The sequence below is a fragment of the Marmota monax genome, unplaced genomic scaffold (assembly GCF_021218885.2).
Source record: "Marmota monax isolate L192 unplaced genomic scaffold, Marmota_monax_Labrador192_F-V1.1 WCK01_AAM20220418_F8-fsc00100, whole genome shotgun sequence".
NCBI lineage: Eukaryota > Metazoa > Chordata > Mammalia > Rodentia > Sciuridae > Marmota > Marmota monax.
The window spans coordinates 182272-202176 of record NW_026693872.1 but is presented as its reverse complement, the minus strand read 5'-3'; the positions used below and the strand labels follow the sequence as shown (position 1 = coordinate 202176).

At 35.6% G+C, this 19905-nt stretch overlaps 1 protein-coding gene across 6 annotated transcripts in view; it reads left to right on the top strand.

Moving 5' to 3' along the window:
* The window catches only part of Il1rap (interleukin 1 receptor accessory protein), a 139506-nt gene that overhangs the window by 78914 nt on the left and 40687 nt on the right, over window positions 1–19905 (top strand). For all 6 annotated transcript variants that reach the window (XR_009228469.1, XR_009228470.1, XM_058585053.1 and 3 more), the window contains 3 exons: window positions 5616–5901; window positions 8330–8516; window positions 19283–19448. Coding sequence is in view for 4 of the 6 variants with exons in the window: in XM_058585053.1 (XP_058441036.1) it covers window positions 5616–5901; window positions 8330–8516; window positions 19283–19448 (639 nt within the window). In the remaining 2 variants the exon portion in view is untranslated. The remainder of the gene's footprint in view (window positions 1–5615; window positions 5902–8329; window positions 8517–19282; window positions 19449–19905) is intronic.

The window sequence follows — 19905 nt, the reverse complement described above, 5'->3', positions numbered from 1 at the left end:
CACTGGCAATGACTTTGCCAATTGTATTATGGGGTAGATATTTCCTTCCTCATTCCTTCTTTTTATTTCTAATTATTATTTTCAAAGAAAGTCATGCTTAGTGATTGTTTTAAGATCCATATATTAGAAGACCTGTACCCAAGTGATTGCATTCTTTCTGCTTAAATTTCCTGACTCCTACTAGCTATCCTCCTCAGAGGTAAGAACTTTTGAATATTTTATTTATTGCTTCTAACATTTCCTATCTATACTTTGATAACTAATTTGTTTATATTATTTTTCATTCACTCAACTATAAGTATTTTATTTTTACTTTTAAAAAATTACAGTAAATGGGGTCTGGGGTTGTAGCCCAGTTATAGAACACTTGCCTAGCACATGTGAGGCACTGGGTTTGATCCTAAGCACTACAAAATAAATACATACATACATACATACATACATACAATAAAGGTATTGTATCTATATTCACCTAAAACCAATTTTAAAAAATACAGTAAATGAGGAGTAAATACAGCTATCCCCTATTCCCTATCCATTCTTCTCTATATAATACTATTGCATATTTGCTAGAGTCAATAACCATTTAATTAATATGTCTTTATATGTTAGTGAATTATGATTATGTTATCTTTCTTATTCTCTAAAGTTATTAGTTGCATTTTTCAATATGCTTACTTAGTTTGTGTCATTTGGTAACCATTTTCATAGTTTTTGGTTACCTTTCTGTGTAATTTCTCACACCACTCATGTCGTCAGATACTCTACCAATTTCTGTATGTTTTCTCTTTATTGCTGATTCCCAGTAAATGTACTGGTTCATCACTAAGTCTTCTACACAGCTGTCATCTTGGTTATCTTCCCTGTCATTCTGAGGATCATTCCTTCTTTCTCTTGAATTCCCTGTTCTGGAACGTGTGTTTTCCTCTTTCTTACTTTATTTTCTCATTTTGGTGGCACAAATGCATCAACAGCTATCTAATCAAGAGAACATGGGAAATAAAACTACTGCGTCCTCAGGATTCTGAAAAGGTGGACCTTCACACTTCATTGTTTCATCAGCTTTAGATTCAGGATTAGAATTAATTTTCCTTCAGATGCATTGCTCCATTATTTTCTAGTTTCCAATCTTGTGTTTTCTAGCCAGCCCCCACACCCCATATCCCCCACCTCTTTTTACTTTCTGGTAGCCAAAACATTTTATTAGTGTAAGTCTGTTTTCCTCTTTGATGCTGGGGAATAATGGGTATAATAATAGATAATTTTAAATTTTAAAAAATTGTGTACTTTGGGTCTAGACTTTTTATTTCTTTTGATTATTTTATTAAGATTTTTCTTTTTTCTGTTTTTCCCTACTTTGGGGCTTATACTATTGAATTGTTGAAATTTCTGGCTGCTCTTATAACTTTTATGCTTATTTTCAATTTTTTTTTCTCCTCTGCCTTTTAGGGAATCCTCAACTTCCAAACGAACCATCAATTTGGGTTTTACATTTATAATATTATATCACATTACATGTATATGCTATATTACCTTTATAATCATTTTTAGTTTCAACCAGCTCCTTGTTTTTCTGAATATTCCTTATTACAGCTTCTTGTTCCTCTTTCAGGAATGTAGTAGGTTCCTTTCTCTCTGAAATTAATGATAATTTTAAAAACTATTTTTTTAAAAAAATACTCCTTTAATAATTTTAGTTCACTCAAAGTTTTCTTTATTTCCCCCAAAACTACTTTTTGTAGTAGCTTTTTTTTTTTGTTTTCTCAAGACATCTTCTTGGGTTAACTGTTTGTATTGAAGAAGCAATTAAGAAGTTGATTGGAAATTCTAAATGTTGGTGTGAAGCTTGTTAACCTTGAGCTTTTCTCTTGGATGATATGACTGTACAATCTGTTAAAAAATCTGTGATATTAAAATTGTTAGCTCTTTCTACTTAAAAGCTGGTCAGATTACCCTGCCTGGAGGGTAAAAGTTTAGTTAACCTCATCCTTGGAGCTGAGTGGGGAAAATTGTTACTAGAAGAATGAGATTGGAAAAAATGACACAACTGGTTTGATGCAGCTTGTATACAATTCTCTTTGTTTGACCATTTTCCCCATAGTCTTGGTTTTGAGGTACCTGGTTGCATTTGCCATGTTAGGATACATTATTGACAGCGATAATAAGCAAGTTATCTATGACTTAATAACAGAGATCTACTGTTACATCAGGGAACAAGCTGGGTGTGTCTTAGGTTTTGTGTTCATATTTGCCACAGCAGAAGAAAGGGGAAGTTGGTAAATATACCCTAGACATTAAAACACCTACTACAAGTGACACTCTTGCCATATTGGCCAAAGTCACACAGCTTCTCCTTACATCAGAGATTCAGAAAAGTACAATCTTATAATGTGCCTGGGAGGAGAACCAGAAATAGGTGAATGGCACTAATGACTTCTCACTTTGTACTGAAAGTTCCTGGGTCTTTTCACCACCTGAATTATAGATCATTTCGTTCTCCAGCTTTTCCCTGCAGATTTATGATATGTGTTCTAAATTCTGATAAACTGGCTACAGCTTGCCCATTTTGATGTTTGTTTCTCATGTTCTTGCTGTTACCTGGTATTGGCATGAAAATTATTCTAGTTTTAATGCTGCTTCAAAAAGAAATGATATTGGATGCATTTATAAGTGTCATATTTATCAGAAAACCTATGGTTGTATGTTTTCTATAAACTGAATGAGCTAATTCTGCAACTTTGCAGTGTTAAAATAAATAATGAATGTGGTAAGGTAGACTATTTTTTTTTCATTTAAAAATATGTACTGGTATCACAAATGTATAAAGATGTAAAAAACTTTTTGATCTTCCCAGTTCTCTCTATATGTTGGATTTTAAAAGGTAATTCTAATGAAAGCATAGAAAAATAGTCATTTGTTGAGTCTTGAAAAAACAGTTTCATTTCCCGGAGATTTATTACTTAAATGTCATTTTTTTTTCCAAGTCAGAAAGATTCAAATTCTTTGCTTTCATTTAAAGTAAAATAACTACCATTTAGTTGTTCTACCAATTATCTAGTGCTACAAAAATGTTGCCTAACAATCACCAACTTAAATGGCAAAATTTCATTTTATTTGTTCCACATGTATTTTTGCTCATGAGACCATAGGTTGCCAGGCACAGTTTGATCCAGGCTGGGCTTCCTCTGGCATCTTTGGTCAGTTGTGGAAGGACTGGATAGCTGTGCTTCTGGAGCTGTCCAGCTGCAGCAGGGCTGCCTCAGCTCTACCCCATGTGTACTCTTATTTACTAGTCGGCTTTCCAGGGCTTGTTCTCATAGTGGTGACATGATTCCAAGAGAAAGCAAAAACTTTAAAGTCCAAGGCTCAGATTGTCACACAGTGGCTTTTGCTGCATTGTGTTGGCCAATACAAGTCACAAGGGGCAGCCCAAATTCAAGGGATGGGAAAGAGACTTTCCCTGATTGAAAGACTCCCAGTTTCAAATTGCAGAGGTTGTTGATTTTGGAAGGAATTAAGGAAGGGGCCTTTAAAATATTTTTTGAATAGGCTATGTCTTTCAGAATTGTCAAATTATCATTAAAAATAATTTTGATGTTAAAATACATAATCTGGGCACATCGCTGAAGGAATTTAAAGAATTGAGTGACATTTTTTTTCTGGCCATGAAAATTTTCCTCAATGCTTATATATTAACAATTAATTTTCAACTGATACTTAACTCCTCTCATTTAGAACCAACCCATCCAATTATGAATACCTGATTTCACTGAAATTTTATATTTGACAAATACTTATAAAACTGAAAATCTAACCTGAATTGTATATATTAAAATCATAATAAAACTCATTCCAGAAGAAACAAAGTGTTAACACTTAGAGCTTTATATATTTATTTATTCTTAGAAGAATAAGATGATGAAAAAAATGTCTGAAGACTGTCAAACATAAGAATATATTCCACTGAAGTGAAATTAGGTGTAGAGTCAGTGGAATTGATACAATTAAGGAGAAAAAGAAGTATGGAATTAATTACACTTGAAAGAAAGCATCTTTATATATTTTTAGGTTTGGCATCATTGTATGGCAATCTCTATTCCGTTGGGTGTAATTAAAGGAGTGATGTAACTATTTTATTTTAAAATGACAATCATTTTCCATATGACACTATGTATGTCTTTCCAATTATTCTACTTAGCAGGAAAACTGAAATGTATGGAAGACTATATAGTTAGAATGTATGTAAGGGATACAAGAAACAAATAAAGCTATCATAAGATAATTTGGAGGGGGGGGGGGCTTATAGGACTCCCATTGCCCTTGTAATCTCTTCTGTTTTTGCCCTCCACTCAGATTCCACTCATAAGAAAAGAAGTAATTATCATGTGTTTTTTTCCTGAATTGAGTGATTATTTTTCATTATAAAAAATAAATTCTGAAACACACTGTTAATTTTGTTTGACTCTCAATCTTTGAACCACTAGCACTTTTATTCCCCAGTGAGCATCCTGGAGACCTTGACTTCTTAAGGTCTGTAGTCACGCTGCTCAGTACTGTATCCCGTATGATCCCTGAATGGTTAGCCCTGGTGAAGTTGTAATTTAAGTGTAAAATAAATGGAATGTTGAAGATCTACTGCAAAAAGAATGCAAATGTAAAATGACTCATTAACTTTTTTTCGGATATCTTGGATATACTATGGCTAAAAAATACATTATTAACATTAATTTCACCTGCTTCTTTCATGAGGTGACTGGGTATCTAAAATTATATTTCTATTGGATAGTGCAGATCCAGCCCCCAAAACAGGAGATGTGGGAACACAGAGAGTTCTCTCTCTCCCACCTAGATTATCAGTTACAATTTCCTCCTAAGAAATTGCATGGTAAAGGAAGGAGACCCTCATTGTTATACAAAATTACATATAAGAGGAAGTGAGGGGAAAGGGGAAAAAAAAACAAGAGAGAGAAATGAATTACAGTAGATGGGGTAGAGAGAGAAGATGGGAGGAGAGGGGAAGGGAGGGGAGGGGGGATAGTAGAGGATAGGAAGGACAGCAGAATACAACAGACACTAGTATGGCAGTATGTAAAAAAGTGGATGTGGAACCAATGTGAATCTGCAATATGTATACGGGGCAAAAATGGGAGTTCATAATCTGCTTGAATCAAATGTATGAAATATGGTATGTCAAGAGCTTTGTAATGTTTTGAACAACTAATAATAAAAAAAAGAATCAAAATTAATTAATTAATTAATTAATTAAAAAAAAAAAACAGGAAAAAAAAAACAATTTCCTCCTAAGGACTTCCCTGTCTCCAGGAAGTGAGAAAGCACATGACTTCTTCTTCAGATGATATCTCCCTCAGTCCTTGTAGGGTTTCACAGGATCAAGCTGTCAGATCAAATGTTTATCCAGAAGATATCCAAAAGACAATGAAGAAATGGAAAGAAGCAATTTCTTTCACTAGTGGTGTTTCTTATATGCATTTATTGGAGGGACCAGTGAAGGAGATACCTGGAAAAGATTAGGTATCCTAAGGAGAAAGTGTCCTCTGGAGGACTTTATTTTGAAGTGACCCATCTTCCCTTTTCTTTCCTTTTGATTATTCTAGAACGCTGCGATGACTGGGGACTTGATACCATGAGGCAAATCCAAGTATTCGAAGATGAGCCCGCTCGCATCAAGTGCCCGCTCTTTGAACACTTCTTGAAGTTTAACTACAGCACAGCCCATTCAGCTGGCCTTACTCTGATCTGGTATTGGACTAGGCAGGACCGGGACCTCGAGGAGCCCATTAACTTCCGCCTCCCTGAGAATCGCATCAGTAAGGAGAAAGATGTGCTCTGGTTCCGGCCCACCCTCCTCAACGACACGGGCAACTACACCTGCATGTTAAGGTAGCCCGACTGCTCTCTCTTCCTTTTGATTCTCAGGCTTTATTCAGATGTTGAATGCACCAAGAAGCTGGGGGAGGGAAGGGAGTATGTAGAGTTATGCTTCACTCCAGTGTCTTAGCCTAGAAGGACTGAAGGATGTGCAGGGAGAATGAGCATGCTCCAGGAATATTCTCCATGGGTGGTTTCTTTTCAGACCCCAACACATGTTGCAGTTGTTCAAAGGTGGAACTTTGTTTATTTGCCCCCTTCCCCTGGCATTGGAACACATATCCCTAACCTGGAATCATCCACTTCCCTAGAAAATTAACAAGGCTGGGAATAGAGCCCGTTTGTGTCTTTTATTCTTGGCATCTTTCAAAGTGCCTGGCCTAGAATAATTCGGAGTACCTTTATAGAAGAAAGAATATTTAGGAAACATCAAATGTATGTAATACAGTGTTTAAATTTTTCTACTGAAATTCCCCTAGGAAGCAAGTGAATACCACATTCCTGAGAATCTAAGACACTATTGTTAAAAAAACCTACCATTATTGCAAAGTTTATCAAATCCATTTTTTCTTTAATATCTATATAGATTTTATCTTACAACATGTCTGCTTTTCTTTTATTGCAGATTAATGTTGTTTTTGTTTGGGAGTGGGCAACGCTTAAAAAAAACTGAGACTCCTTCAAAGAATAATAATTTTAAGGCTTAGTTCTTTGGATACCTTTTATTCACATTCCCTTTTACCAGGATATACTTTGTTTTCGAAATTCCCATCTAGGTCGTGACTTTCATTTTTATTTTTTCAAGCGGGGAGCGTTTTTTTTTTCTTATAATATAATTTCTTACTATTTAATAGGCATATTGTTTTACCAGAGCAGCAGTAACAAAATACCAGAGACAGTGTCCTAACCATTAGGAATTTCTTTTCTCAGAGTTCTGAAGCTGGAAGTCTAAGATCAGAGTTGGCAGGATGGGTTTGATTCGCAGCACCTCTCTCCTTAACTTGCATATGGCCATCTTTACATTATGTCTTTGCACTAGGCTCCCTCTGTATGTGTCTATGTCCTAATATCTTTCTGAAATGACACTAGTCATATGACACTTGACCCCCCCTTCTGATCTCATTTTACCTTACTTATATCTTTAAAGGTCCTGTTTCCAAATAGAGTCAAATTCCGAAGTCAAATTCAATATGTGAATTTGGTGTGTGAGGGAAACACAATTCAGCTCATAATAACTAGTAATCCCATATCTTTTTTCTCTCATTTTTTATGGTTCTCCTCTTTCATAAATACAAGCTGTGCTATAATTGCTTAAAAAGGTCCTTTATTGCAGAGAAGCCTCGGAATCACTGTGTCCTAATGGTCTATGAGGCCTCTAAAGACCCTTCTGGAGCTTTTACCTGATAATGGTTTTTATTGGAGTGAATTTTAGACTGGTGGTGGGTTCCCATTATTTATGTCCCAATGCAACTTGGTAAAAGTTAATACAGATTATATTGCAAATAGCATGAGAGGAGAAGGCAGAGAATTCAGGCTGCCATTGCAGCTCTGCCACCACTTGGCTGGTGAATATAGAAAGTTGTGTCCATATGTGGTGTCTTCATCCATGCAATGAGAGATGGCCTACTTGCTCTTCAAGCTCCTCTTCCTTTTTGATGATTGTTTATCCTTTACCATTTCCCAAGTGAACATTAGCTGATCCCTGGGATGGAGTCATCTTCTGTTTTCCATTAGACTCTGGTCTCTTCTGAATGATGTTCTATAGTATCTGTGTTACTTTTTTGCTTAGCTTCCCACTGCTTGCCTAGAGCAGTTCCCCAAACTTTCCTAACTAATAATTTTACATCATAAGAGTAGAGCTGCTTGGCCAGTAAGGCATGCATATACCTTTAGTGTTATTTATCAATTAAAGATTGTCTGTTACCTGCCTGCCTATCTTCCATGTCTCCAAGGCAAAGGGAAAATACCAAATTATACTTTGCCCAAGTTGTTTTTACCATTGAGCTATGCTTAAATATTGCCATTCTTGCCGTGCTTCACCAACACTGAGTATTATTAAAAAACTTTTAAGTGAAAAATTTGAACACACTCACATGGCACACACACATTTCTCACAAAAGCCCAACAGCTTACATGGGTGTCATAATCTGCCCAGTGGTTGGGCATTTTATATCCCTAATCCTTTCTCCTTTTTAAAAAGTCTAATATCAATAATGTTCAGGGTCATGTGTAAATATTTTAGAGCATTATCATTAGATAACTCTGTTGATATTTTTATTCTGTGATACCAATTGACATAAGACATGCCTCCATAAGCCATTCAGTTTTTACAGGAAGTTAACACATAAATGAAGTCTCTACTTGGTTCACTTTAATGTGGTTGCTATATTAAGTGAAATGCAAATGAGACTACCTATTTATTGCATATTTCTTTTTTCAGGAACACTACATATTGCAGTAAAGTTGCATTTCCTCTGGAAGTTGTTCAAAAAGACAGCTGTTTCAATTCCCCCATGAAACTCCCAGTGCATAAACTGTATATAGAATATGGTATTCAGAACATCACTTGTCCGAATGTGGATGGATATTTTCCTTCCAGAGTCAAACCCACTGTCACATGGTATATGGTAAGCAAATTAGAGAACATTTTATTTTTTTTCTTAAATGTCAGTACTTATTTGCTGAGTTAAATGTAGGAGCTGAGATTTCTCTTCTCAGTTTTTATGATTTCTGCTTTAAAAACTTTGCACAAAACTTGCCACTTCCTCGTTTTATACTGCTTCAAAGAAAAAGGTAATGGTTGATTTGCCTCCAGCCCACTGTTTCTTAATTTACGTCGCCTGGAATACCAGAACTAACTTGTTTCTGTTCACTTCCTGTTGAACACATTTTGAGAAATGTCTCCTTTTACTCACTGCCTAGTGAGGTCAGAAACTGCTGAGTCATCTGGTGAACTTCAATTCCTTGGTTTGTCAGGACTGTAATTTGGTATTTATGTGTGTCATTCTGATTTGCCCTCCTTTGTGGGCACCATCTTTCTGTGGTTTCTTCCACATCTGAGGGATCTGGGAAGTATTTAATCAAAAAATGAAAGTGTTTGAAGGAAACACTTATGGTAGCAGGAAAGCTAACTTAAATCTCAAGTTACCACTTACATCAAAGCCAAAAACTCAAGGTCTGCAAAACTTGGTGACAAATTATCCATGAGAACTCCTTTCAGTAATTGAGTGAGAGAAGCTACCAACACCTTTGAGACTCTTACGGGAAGGCAGGGAGGGCAGCAGAAGAAAGTGACATGTTGTCTGGCCCACCTGAGAGCAGGAGGCCCCAAAAGAACCACAAGTGCTCCTGGGAAAGTACAGCAGGCCAACTCAGGAGCAGCAGCTGAAATTAGGAGAGGATTTACTGGGAAAAGACAGGTGCAAATAGAAGAAGCTCTGATGGGGTTGGAGCCATTCTAGTGCCTTATAACTCTAAAAAGTTAACACACAGAAGAGAAGCAGCTACGTAAGGCCCTAAGTTTGATCCTCATCATTCAGGAAAAGGAGAAAATGAATTAGATTAGGACAATGTAGAGGAAGGAAAAAGAAAGGACTTGCAAAAAAGGGAGGAAGGGAATAGTCAGGACATCCCATGGCAGAGCCACCATAGATTTGGAGAGGAATCTTTGTGAAGTTAGAAAATCCTGCCATATTCTAAAGTCCAGAAAAAAAAATAATTTGACATAAAAAATGATCAACAACAGCAAAAACAAGCAAGCAAGCAAGCAAACAAACAAAAACCCAAGGTAAAATCCTATTCAGGGCTATAAGAAAAAGTAGACAGAATAACATCTATGCAGAAAAAGAAGGTACGTCAGAAGTGTGTATTATTACCTACTTCAAAATGAGCTAAAAGACATTAAGAGAAATCACAACAAAATTGAAAGAATAACATAAATAAATAGAATTAGAAAAGTCCAGAAATGACATAACTCACTGAAAACTTACAATGAAGAAAATATTGTTTCAGAAATGCAGGTAAACTAAGGAGACAGAGAGAGTGTGTGTGTGTGTGTGTGTGTGTGTGTGTGTGTGTGTATGCACCTGTATAAGTATGTTCCATTCTATTGAACTGATAGAATACTCTATTCCCCAAACCTCCTTTACCCTCCTACCCCAGCAGAAGTGTGCACACATGGTCACACACACAAACACACCATACATAATGCCTGATGATTGGTAGGAAGTAAAAAGGAGAAAACTTTTTAAAGTAAAAAATAAATAATGAATAAAATATAAAGGTTAAAGTAGCTATACAAATATCAGATAAAGTAGACTCTAAGACAATGAGGATTACCAAAGATAAAGAGGACATTCTGCAATAGTAAAAAGGTCACTTCGTTGGAGGCATAAAAATAGTAACAGTAAATGTGCCTTTTAAAAATGCTTTAAAATACATGAATCAAGAGTTGACAGAATTCAAGAGAGAAATAGACAATTCCACAATCATAGCTGAAAAAACTTAAATTCTCTTAAGTGTTAATGAAACAACTTAGGAATTAACTTAAAGAAAGTGTTAACTATTAGCCAAAGGTGTGCAATTTGAACTTCAATAAATATAGTACTTGCAATGGTTTTAATTCAATGAAGTAAGTTCTAATTCATAAGTTTATAATGATATTTGTAAAAATTTTCATTACTTGCATTTGAATACTGACAGGAAATCAGTTTATTGTCTGGAAACCTAGTAAACAAAGAGAAATAATTTAATATTCATTCTGATTTTCTTGGAAGAAATATACCATTTGTAATGAAATGGTGCAGAAAAGTATGTTTTATATAAGCATACCTACTAATAAATGAGGGATAAATCATAGATTTGAAACACCACTTTGCAAGTCCCAGTTGGTTAATAAATCTAAGCATTAAGCATCAATGATTGTTAATGTCACAAAATGATAAACCACTAGATATTTTTCTTCTAATAGAAGAACGCAGTGTTAGCTATAATCTTGTCAAATGTATTGATCAAGTCTTTAGATACTGCTGATATTTTGCCAGAAATCTAAAGAATATAAGAATATATTGAGGAACCCTATGAGTTTGCAGTTGGCAAAATCCAGACTGTGTGAAACTCTACAGGCCAAATATGCTGGGTGATTCAACATGTAAGAAAAGGAAAGGCGTGGAGGAGGAATGTCTTAAGAAACATGACATTAAAAGAAGCATATAAGACATTTAAAAAGTGGATGATACTATAACATCTAAGGATGTACACATAGGTGATAAAAATGATTGATGAAAACAAAGAAGTGATTTTACTATGAAAGTATAGATAGTCACTACTTCTGTGGACAGAGAAGTAAAGAAAGTGTGATTGACATGGGACACATGGAAGGCCTTCAAGGGTGATTGGCAAAGTGCTATTCCTGGACCTGACTGGTGCTTACCAAGATGTTTGCTTCAAAGTAATTCATTAACTCATACGTATGTTTAGCGTGGATTTTTTTGTATATGGTTTATTGTATATGTTTTATTGTATAATAAAGTGATTAAGAGTAAAGGAGAACTTGAGAAAAGGAAGGAGGGTGAAAGGAGAAGAAGAGGAAGGGAGAGAAAGGGAAGGGTAAGGAGAGGGAGAGGCAGATTGATTTAAGAGCTTCACCAACCCTGCAAAGTCCTTAGTTGAACTCTGTTCATTCAAATGAACTGTACAACAAATTGTGAGAAAATCCGACAATTCTGAACTCATAATACTGATGATATCAATGAATTATTATTTTTTTGAGCTTGATAATGGGACAGTAGTTATACTTGCTGAGAGAGTCTTATGATTTAGCAATATAAGCAGAAATATTTGCAAATAAAATTTTATGATCTCTGTGATTTGTCTCAAAATAATTTTGGGGTAGTGAGTGGGTATAGATTAAATAGAACATAGACTGATACTTGTTAGGGTTAGTAAGGATATAAAGGCTCATTTCATGTTTTCTTTGTAATTGTAATTCTCCATAGTATGAGACAATTAAAATTGCATAGATAATTAAAATAATAATATTAACAATTTTATATGAATAAGTGTAATATGTATTCCAGTTTAAATGTGTTGATCTATTTACTCTGCAGTCAAGGTCTTTAACCTTGTGTGCTTTTTCAGTTTTCTTCCCATACAAATGCACTCATTTTCTCCTCTCCTTTTTCCTCATGCAGTGCCCCTGCCTAGAATGTTCTTCTTTTAAAACAGATTAAATTCTACTTGCTACATGAATTGTTCCTTGCTTTCTCCATCTGGAAATCACTTTTTCCATATACACTCAGAGCTATTTATTTATATCTGTTTTCACTGCATTTATTTTTCTGTAGTCATTAATTCCTGTATCCATTCCACATCCACTATCTGAAGATCCGTTGTGTTCACTGTAATGTGCCAGCAGTCTGGGGGAAAAGAGACAGATGTCCAGCTCTGAAATCTCAAAGGAGTACACAATTTAACCGGATGAGTTCATAAGAATAATTTCTGTCCTTATCAAAAGTAGAACTTAAATTTCACAACCATGATCAAGAGGAATTGCTGGTGGTTTTAAGAAGAGGAAGAGCATGTGTTCTGTTTGTTTATGGAAGAGGAAGAGCATGTGTTCAGCTGTTTCTTCAAAGTAATACCATATCCAGTGATTCCTTGGTTTTGTATTTTCCTCTCTGGAAGAGGATTGGTGCTATGAACCATGGCAGGGAATAGTGAAGGAGACACTGAGGAATGCAATGCATTTAATAAATGTCATATTAAGTTAGAGATTTCTGCAAGACATCTGGGTGGCAGTGACTAGCAGATAGTGGTTGCGTACTTTTGGGTCTGGAGCTTGGGGGGAAAAACAGAAGTGGTGATAGAGAATTGGATACATTTCTGTGATGGTTGAAGCCCTTAAAAAGGCTATATAAAGTGACAAGAGAAGCCAGCCAAGGTCAAACTCTAGAGAAATTATTCATGAGGTGAATGGAAGATAAAGTCTGGAGAAGAGACTGAGAAAAAAAATGTCACTGCCATAAAACCATTGTTGTGGTGGACAGCCAATAGTGTGTGGGTGACTGAAAAAGACAGTCAGCAAGCAGACACCTTTCTGTCTTCTACTCCTGATGCCTGTTATGCTGTGTTTTTTTTTTTTAATTTATATCTTTGCATAATTGAATGACACCTTTGATCATACAAGTTCTGCCATCATGGGAATGAAGTCAAGGGTTTCATTTGCTGCACACTCCTGTTGCTGTACAGTAGGGCTGATCTTGCCTTCATGCTCTATGTTCTAAGTCAGCTGCAAGCACCCACTTAGGTATCTTGGCCCCACTATACCAGTTCTCTTTTTGTTGAAGTACCTACCTTGAAATTGTAGAAATGATCTTTTTTGGTAATTTAAATAAGTCTACAAAGGTTAAAAGTTACATTAATTATAATCAGTTCTAGCAATTTTGCTTTTTTTGTTATCTGTAAGCAGAAAGAATACTGCTGAATTGAAAGGAGGGAGAGGAAACTAATAATCTCACATTTTACTAGTATAAGGCAGTGTGGTAGGTGACATATGTAATCATACATAATACTCATCAAAATTCTGTAACATAGGTGCCACCTTTTAATAGATTAGGAAAGGGAGACTCAGAAAGGTAAATGATTATTGTTAACATCTATTGAGCCCAGGGCCTGCATTCTAAATGCTTTATTTTACTCTGTCTCTCAATATCTTTTGTGAAGTAGATTCTCTTTTTTCACCATTGTAGTTAAGGAAACTAAGGTACAGTGTAGTTGAGCAATTTGTCAGAGGCCACAGGGCTAGGAGCCAAGCTTCAACCCATGTGTTAAGAATCCACACTTCTGCATTATCTTCCATAATTTAATCAAAGTCATCCAGCTGCAGATGGGAGTCTGTGATTTCAGGCAGGTCTGTGTGGTCTCTGAGCTCATACTATCTAGGACTGATATACAGGCTGGTTCAGTCTTTACTTATAGAGTTCCAGCACTTGGAAGACAGGCAATCTTTGAATAACAAATCAAACTTTGGGCTGGACTGAGACCTAGGAAAGCCTGTAGAGGGCCCTGGGAAATCAGAAGGGTATCTAATAAACTGAGATTGGAAGAAACAGAAAACCCAATGTTTATATTTCAGAAATGCAGAGGAAACGGGACAGGATTTCTTTTCTGCTCTCTGCATGTCTTCTTTTTCTCTTTCCTCCTCCTTTCGGCATGGCAGGATATCCTTAATTCAGGATCCAGAATTCACAGTTCTCTCATTCAACAATCCTGTGGGGTAAATTGATGTGCAATAAATGTTTGTTGAATAAAGCCAGGTTTCCTAACCAGCCTGAAAAAACAAACCATGGTTGGTGAGTGATCTGCTGAATTTCAAATAGCCAGTTTGTCACAGAACTTCTGAAACACAGTATGTATATAAATGGGAGACTGCCTGTTTATTCACACAGGGACTTCCAAACATGTTAGCAGGAAGGACAGAGGTAAGTGATCCTGTTGGTGTTGTTTTTTATTGTTAGATTTATTTAAAGAAATGGGTTTTAATATACAGAAAGCCTTCCTCACTTTCATATTACTGGATTAATTCTCTTCCTCATTGTTGTAGTTGGATATTTGAAAGTTCATGTTAGAGAGATACTAGCGAAAACAAAGTCAACTTCCCCTCTTCCCTGAGGATCAGGAGAACGCTTTATTGGGTGTTTTGTATATTACATTTGTGGCAATTGCTGAAATACTCTCAACTGCCATTTAGCAGAGTGAGAGACATTCTGGATATTAATTTTTAAAGAACTGATTGTTCTCATACCCATTGTGATCATTAAAATGGGTGTGTTGCCTTCACTTGTCATTTTGGGTATGAAATTAATCCAAACTGGTCAGATATTGTTTGTAGATTGCTCTCAGAAACTAGGAAAATCTTTGATTTTTTTTTTCTGACAAAGTTCCATCAGGAAAGAACATTTCTAAAAAGCATCAATCCAAGTCTCTTCATTGGCATAGCATGTCTTGTTGGGAAGTTAGTCCAAGGTCTGTGTAATAGACTTTATTTTTTAAATGCTTGCTTCAATTTGGTTTGACAATTTGGCTAGATTGATTCTTTCTCTCTCCTTTCCCTATAGTCTCTATAGAATAGAGTGATTCTCAATTTTTGGCATGAAGTTATTGTGCATCATATTCTCTTTTAAAGCTATACACTCATAATTCTACATATACATATATGCATGACGTTATTTTATATACTTTTAGATCCTCTGAGGACCAAGATTCATCACTTAAATAAAATTCAATTCAAGCAAATGTCTCTGAAGCCTTGAGTCTGAATCATACCAAATGAATTACCTACTGTCTATTTTGATAGAACTTAATTTATATCTCATCTTTGTTCTGGTAGCAATTGTCTTTCTCTTCTGCACTAGGTAGTGAGCTCTTTTTCCTTTTCTTTCCCCTAAATAGCAGTCACACAGCACAAAACTGAGCCAATATATATTGCACTTAGGAATTGATTGAATAATTTAATGAATTAGGCTGAACTATAAAATTCCATGAGGGAAAGTGCCACTCCTGTTTTTACTGACTGTTATACACCCAGTTCCTAATAGTGCCTGGCACAGAGAAAGGACTTTGTAAATATTTATAAACATTGGATGACTTAGCTCTGTTTATTGGAAAAGACTGGTTTATAGAACTCTTCTGACACTTCATGGCAAAATATAATGTATTTTATATCAACTTAATCTTGGATACAAAAACTTCAGTAGCTATTCCTGACTCTTCAGATCTTATATCTTAATTAAACTCTTTGTATTCTTATTCCCACTTCCCCTATCCACCCTGTAACCCACCACCCATGTCTTATCTTCCACATGTTTACTACCACTTACCTACTCCACATGTCTTGGAGCTTTGCTTCTTCCAGACACATTTTTGATGGTGCAACACAAATGTATTGAGCTCCATGTGCCAGACATTGGGCAAGTTGCAGACCATGGAGAATAGTGCTCCTTCACGTCCTCCTGGCCCCTATAGCAGTTAGTTTTCTACAGGAGGAGGCATTCTCTATAAAAACAAAACATCATAATAAAATAATTTTAAGTATTAACAAGGAGGGAAATAATACTAGGAGAGTTGCAGGAGAGTTATTCACACTTTTCTCTATGTCTGGAGGGTTTTTCTTTCCCATCTTCCAGTAGCTATTTATATACTACTTATCCTTTAAGAACCAGCCTAAGTCTTCCCTCTCCATTATGTTTTTTTTTTTTTTTCAGTGTTTTAAATTTGGTCTTCAGGTACTCCCTGCCTCTTTGTGCTTTCCATTGTCTTATGAATACCGGTAAGTTATGAATATCTGTGAGTTAGGAGACATGTTTTTAACATTTTTTTGTGCATTCTTTGTGTGTTGTGGTTTCTTGAATGGAAACACTTACTTCACTGTGACATTCCCTTGATCACAGCCTTCCTCTCCCCATAGGCTTCATTTCCGTCCAAGGATCTCAGAGTCATTTCCTGTGCTCTTCTTTACCTGTATGTTGTGGTTTGTTATTACAGCAAATGTTATGTGGTTGAAAAGTTGCTCTTCTATTGCACTTCTCTCTTTTGGGTGCAGAATGAGGAACTGATGGGTCAATTAGGAGGACTTTATCTTCTAGTTAGCTAAGTATTTGCTTCATTGAAGAAATTCACTTGCCATTAATTCATTTCTTGCTTTTGGAAATAAGGAAGTATGTTTTGTATTCTTTGAATATCCAACTCTTTGTTCATGTCCATTTTCTTCTGATTTCTGAAATCATTATAAAATTTGCAGAATTTTGTTTTTCAGGATTTATTTCTATGTTCAAAAACATCTGTGTGTCTTAGGAGTATGTGCTAGAAATGGAGCTACTTGTAAGAAAAAGAATTCACCAGACACTACAGGCTGAAGTTCATTTGCATTTATAATTTAATAATGTCTTGACATCCCCCACCACCACACATACACACATTTATTCATTTATATTCTTAAAATTCTGTACATGTCATAGCTTTAAAACAGCTATAAAATGTTCCTTTCACCACCTTCTTATACAATGCTGTTGAGGGTCTTGTGTGGTAGTGTATGCCTGTAATTCCAACACCTCGGGAGGCTGAGGCAGGAGGATTGCAAGTTGGAGGCCAGCATCACCAACTTTGCAAGATACTGTCTTAAAAAAGAGAAAGGAAGGAAGGAAGTTGGTTGGTTGATCGATTTTAAAAAGGGATTGAAGATGTATCTCAGTGTCAGGTTGCTCTTGAGTTTGGTCCCCAGTACTCCACCAACAAAATGCTATTGACAAGTTCATATATAATGCTTGACTTTTTATCCTGAAAAAGTCTGCTTTTTTAGTTTATCACTAATTGCAGGAACCAGCCTGATTAAAGTGATAGAGCCAATCAAACTATTAACACTGGGGCTGACCCCAGGCATAGAATAAGTGCAGAGCCACTGTATGAAGTGAGGACACAAGTATCAGGTGGGATTAAAAGCAATGGCTTTGAAACAGATAAATTTGAGTTTACAACTGAAACAAATAGATCCAATTTTCACACTACCTACTGCTGTGACACTGACTGTCATAACTTATAGACTCCATTTCCTCATCCATAAAGTAGGGATAAGGACACTGCTAACTTTTTTTGAAAAAGAATTAGATAATACAGTGCATGTTAAATGCGTGTTTCAGTATATTCTTTATAGCATCAACTCACTGCTGGGGAGAGTTGCTCATTCTTAGTTAAGAAACCAGTGAAAGACCTTTTTCAGCTGTGTGGAACTAGGTTTCAGCTCTGTACTGTGCTATCTCTGAGATCTCTTTATCTGTCTGTCTCATTTTTTCCTCTCTGTGAAACTGGAGCATATTCAGTCTGATGTGTCTACTTCACAGGAATTTAAGAACAGCTAAGCTAACAAATGAGAGAGAAAAATATCTTTGAACTGTTTAAATTAAAGGTGCCACAAAAATCCAGTAGCATTTAAACCCAATCTGACATAAACTCGTTATCAGAGTGTGGTTCTTTGTGGCTTTATACTTTGTGCGTAACCTCAGGGTACTAAAATCTTCTGCTGACGTGACAAGTGTCCAGGAGCAGTGCTTAGTCAAACAGGAGAAGCTGCAGTGTGAAAAGCTAACCTGAACAGACAGCATCAGCCTCCTCTTGATGACCTTCTCCATGAAGCAAAAGTTCAGGGCTGTCCTTAAAAGACACATTTCCTGTAGCACAGAATTGCAAAATGTGCCTCTTAGGGAAATTGCCATATTTCAAAATACATGCTCCAGGAATTGAAGAAAGAAAACCTCAAGCATACAAGAATCAAATATGTGAGGCCAGGAAACTGAGCACACACACCAGTAACAGATTGTCAGCATGTAAAGATCTAAAGTTCCTTAGAGATTACCTAATCGTTTTTACCATTCATGGATCATTGATGCTTAAAAGAAAAATAAAGTTTTTTGAAAAGTAAATATTCATCATGTATTTCTGCCACAGAGGATATATGGATGTTTTTCAATTATATATATATATATATATATATATAAAATATATTTTTCAATTATATATATATAATATTGCAGTTGCTCAAGTTTTCTTAGTCATTTTTTAAAGATTATATATATACACACCTGGAGGCATGAACTTGAGCTTTCTCATTCCCTTTATTTCAAATAATGGGAATTACACATGTATTGTCATATATATATCGAGATGGAGAGATAGAAAGCAGGACTTGAGTTAGTACAATCTCAACATTTAACCATCAACTCATATGAAAATATGAGTTAGGAGCAGAAATAAACTCTTAGATAAGGCTGATGAAAAAAGCTTTGGTTTTTGGATTCAGGAGTCTATGATGGTCAATTGTGAAAATTGGATAAAAGAGCAGCAATGACTGATGTAGCAATTCTACAGGGTTACCAAGAATGCCAAAATCAGACATCTTAAATTGGAGCCTAGTTTATCAGATAACAATGGCTTGATTCCTGAGTTAATATAATCACTGAAAAACTATAGAACATTATACTTGTTCTCTTAAGCAGGACTTGCAGTCGCTCAAGTTTTCTTAGTCATTTTTTAAAAACCTTAACCCTGCTTCACTATAAACATGAGACTATGAGAATTTGAATGGTGGGTTCTGAGATAGGAAGCCTATGCTTTTGAAATCATATCTCAGTTTAGTATTTTCATTTCTCTTTTGCAGAAATGTTAAGGACATTTATTCCACATGTTCTCTGCAGAAACATCATCCAGATATTTGACTAAAACAGTTTTGTAAAAAGTGCTGCATAGATATTTGAATGCTCTGTGCAAATTTAGATATGAGAGCATTTGTGTTCATTTGTTTTCTATGCATGTATCTAACGAGTTACATCTTTTCTTCTTCTAGGGTTGTTATAAAATACAGAATTTTATTAATGTATTACCTGGAGGCATGAACTTGAGCTTTCTCATTCCCTTTATTTCAAATAATGGGAATTACACATGTGTTGTCACGTATCCAGAAAATGGGCGTACCTTCCATCTCACCAGGTCTCTGACTGTAAAGGTGGTAGGTAAGCATGACTTGTGTTGAGTACACATGACAAATGCAATAATCATATTTTGGTTATTAATTATTTATTATATTTAACAAATAAAAGACTTCTTTTGTTCACTACTGCAGTTCTATGTGTATTGTAAGTAATCCAATAATTGTTGGTTGACTGAATATGTGAGTGAATGAAGTAAAACACATGGGAATGAAAGTGTACTAGATAGATTGGTGTTTAAATTATATCACCTCTACTTTATAGCGACATGACTTGGTTTTGGTGAAGATTTCAGTCTCCTAATCTATACTCTAGGACTACCTAGCTCTCCAAATAACTGAGAATATTAGAAATAGCATATATATGTGCAGTTCCAGGCAAGCAGTGGAGACTTACTGAATGGTATTAATTTTATCATCAAAAAAGTGTTTTACTTGAATTAAGTAAACTATGTCTTTCTATGTATTGAAATTTCTGTTGT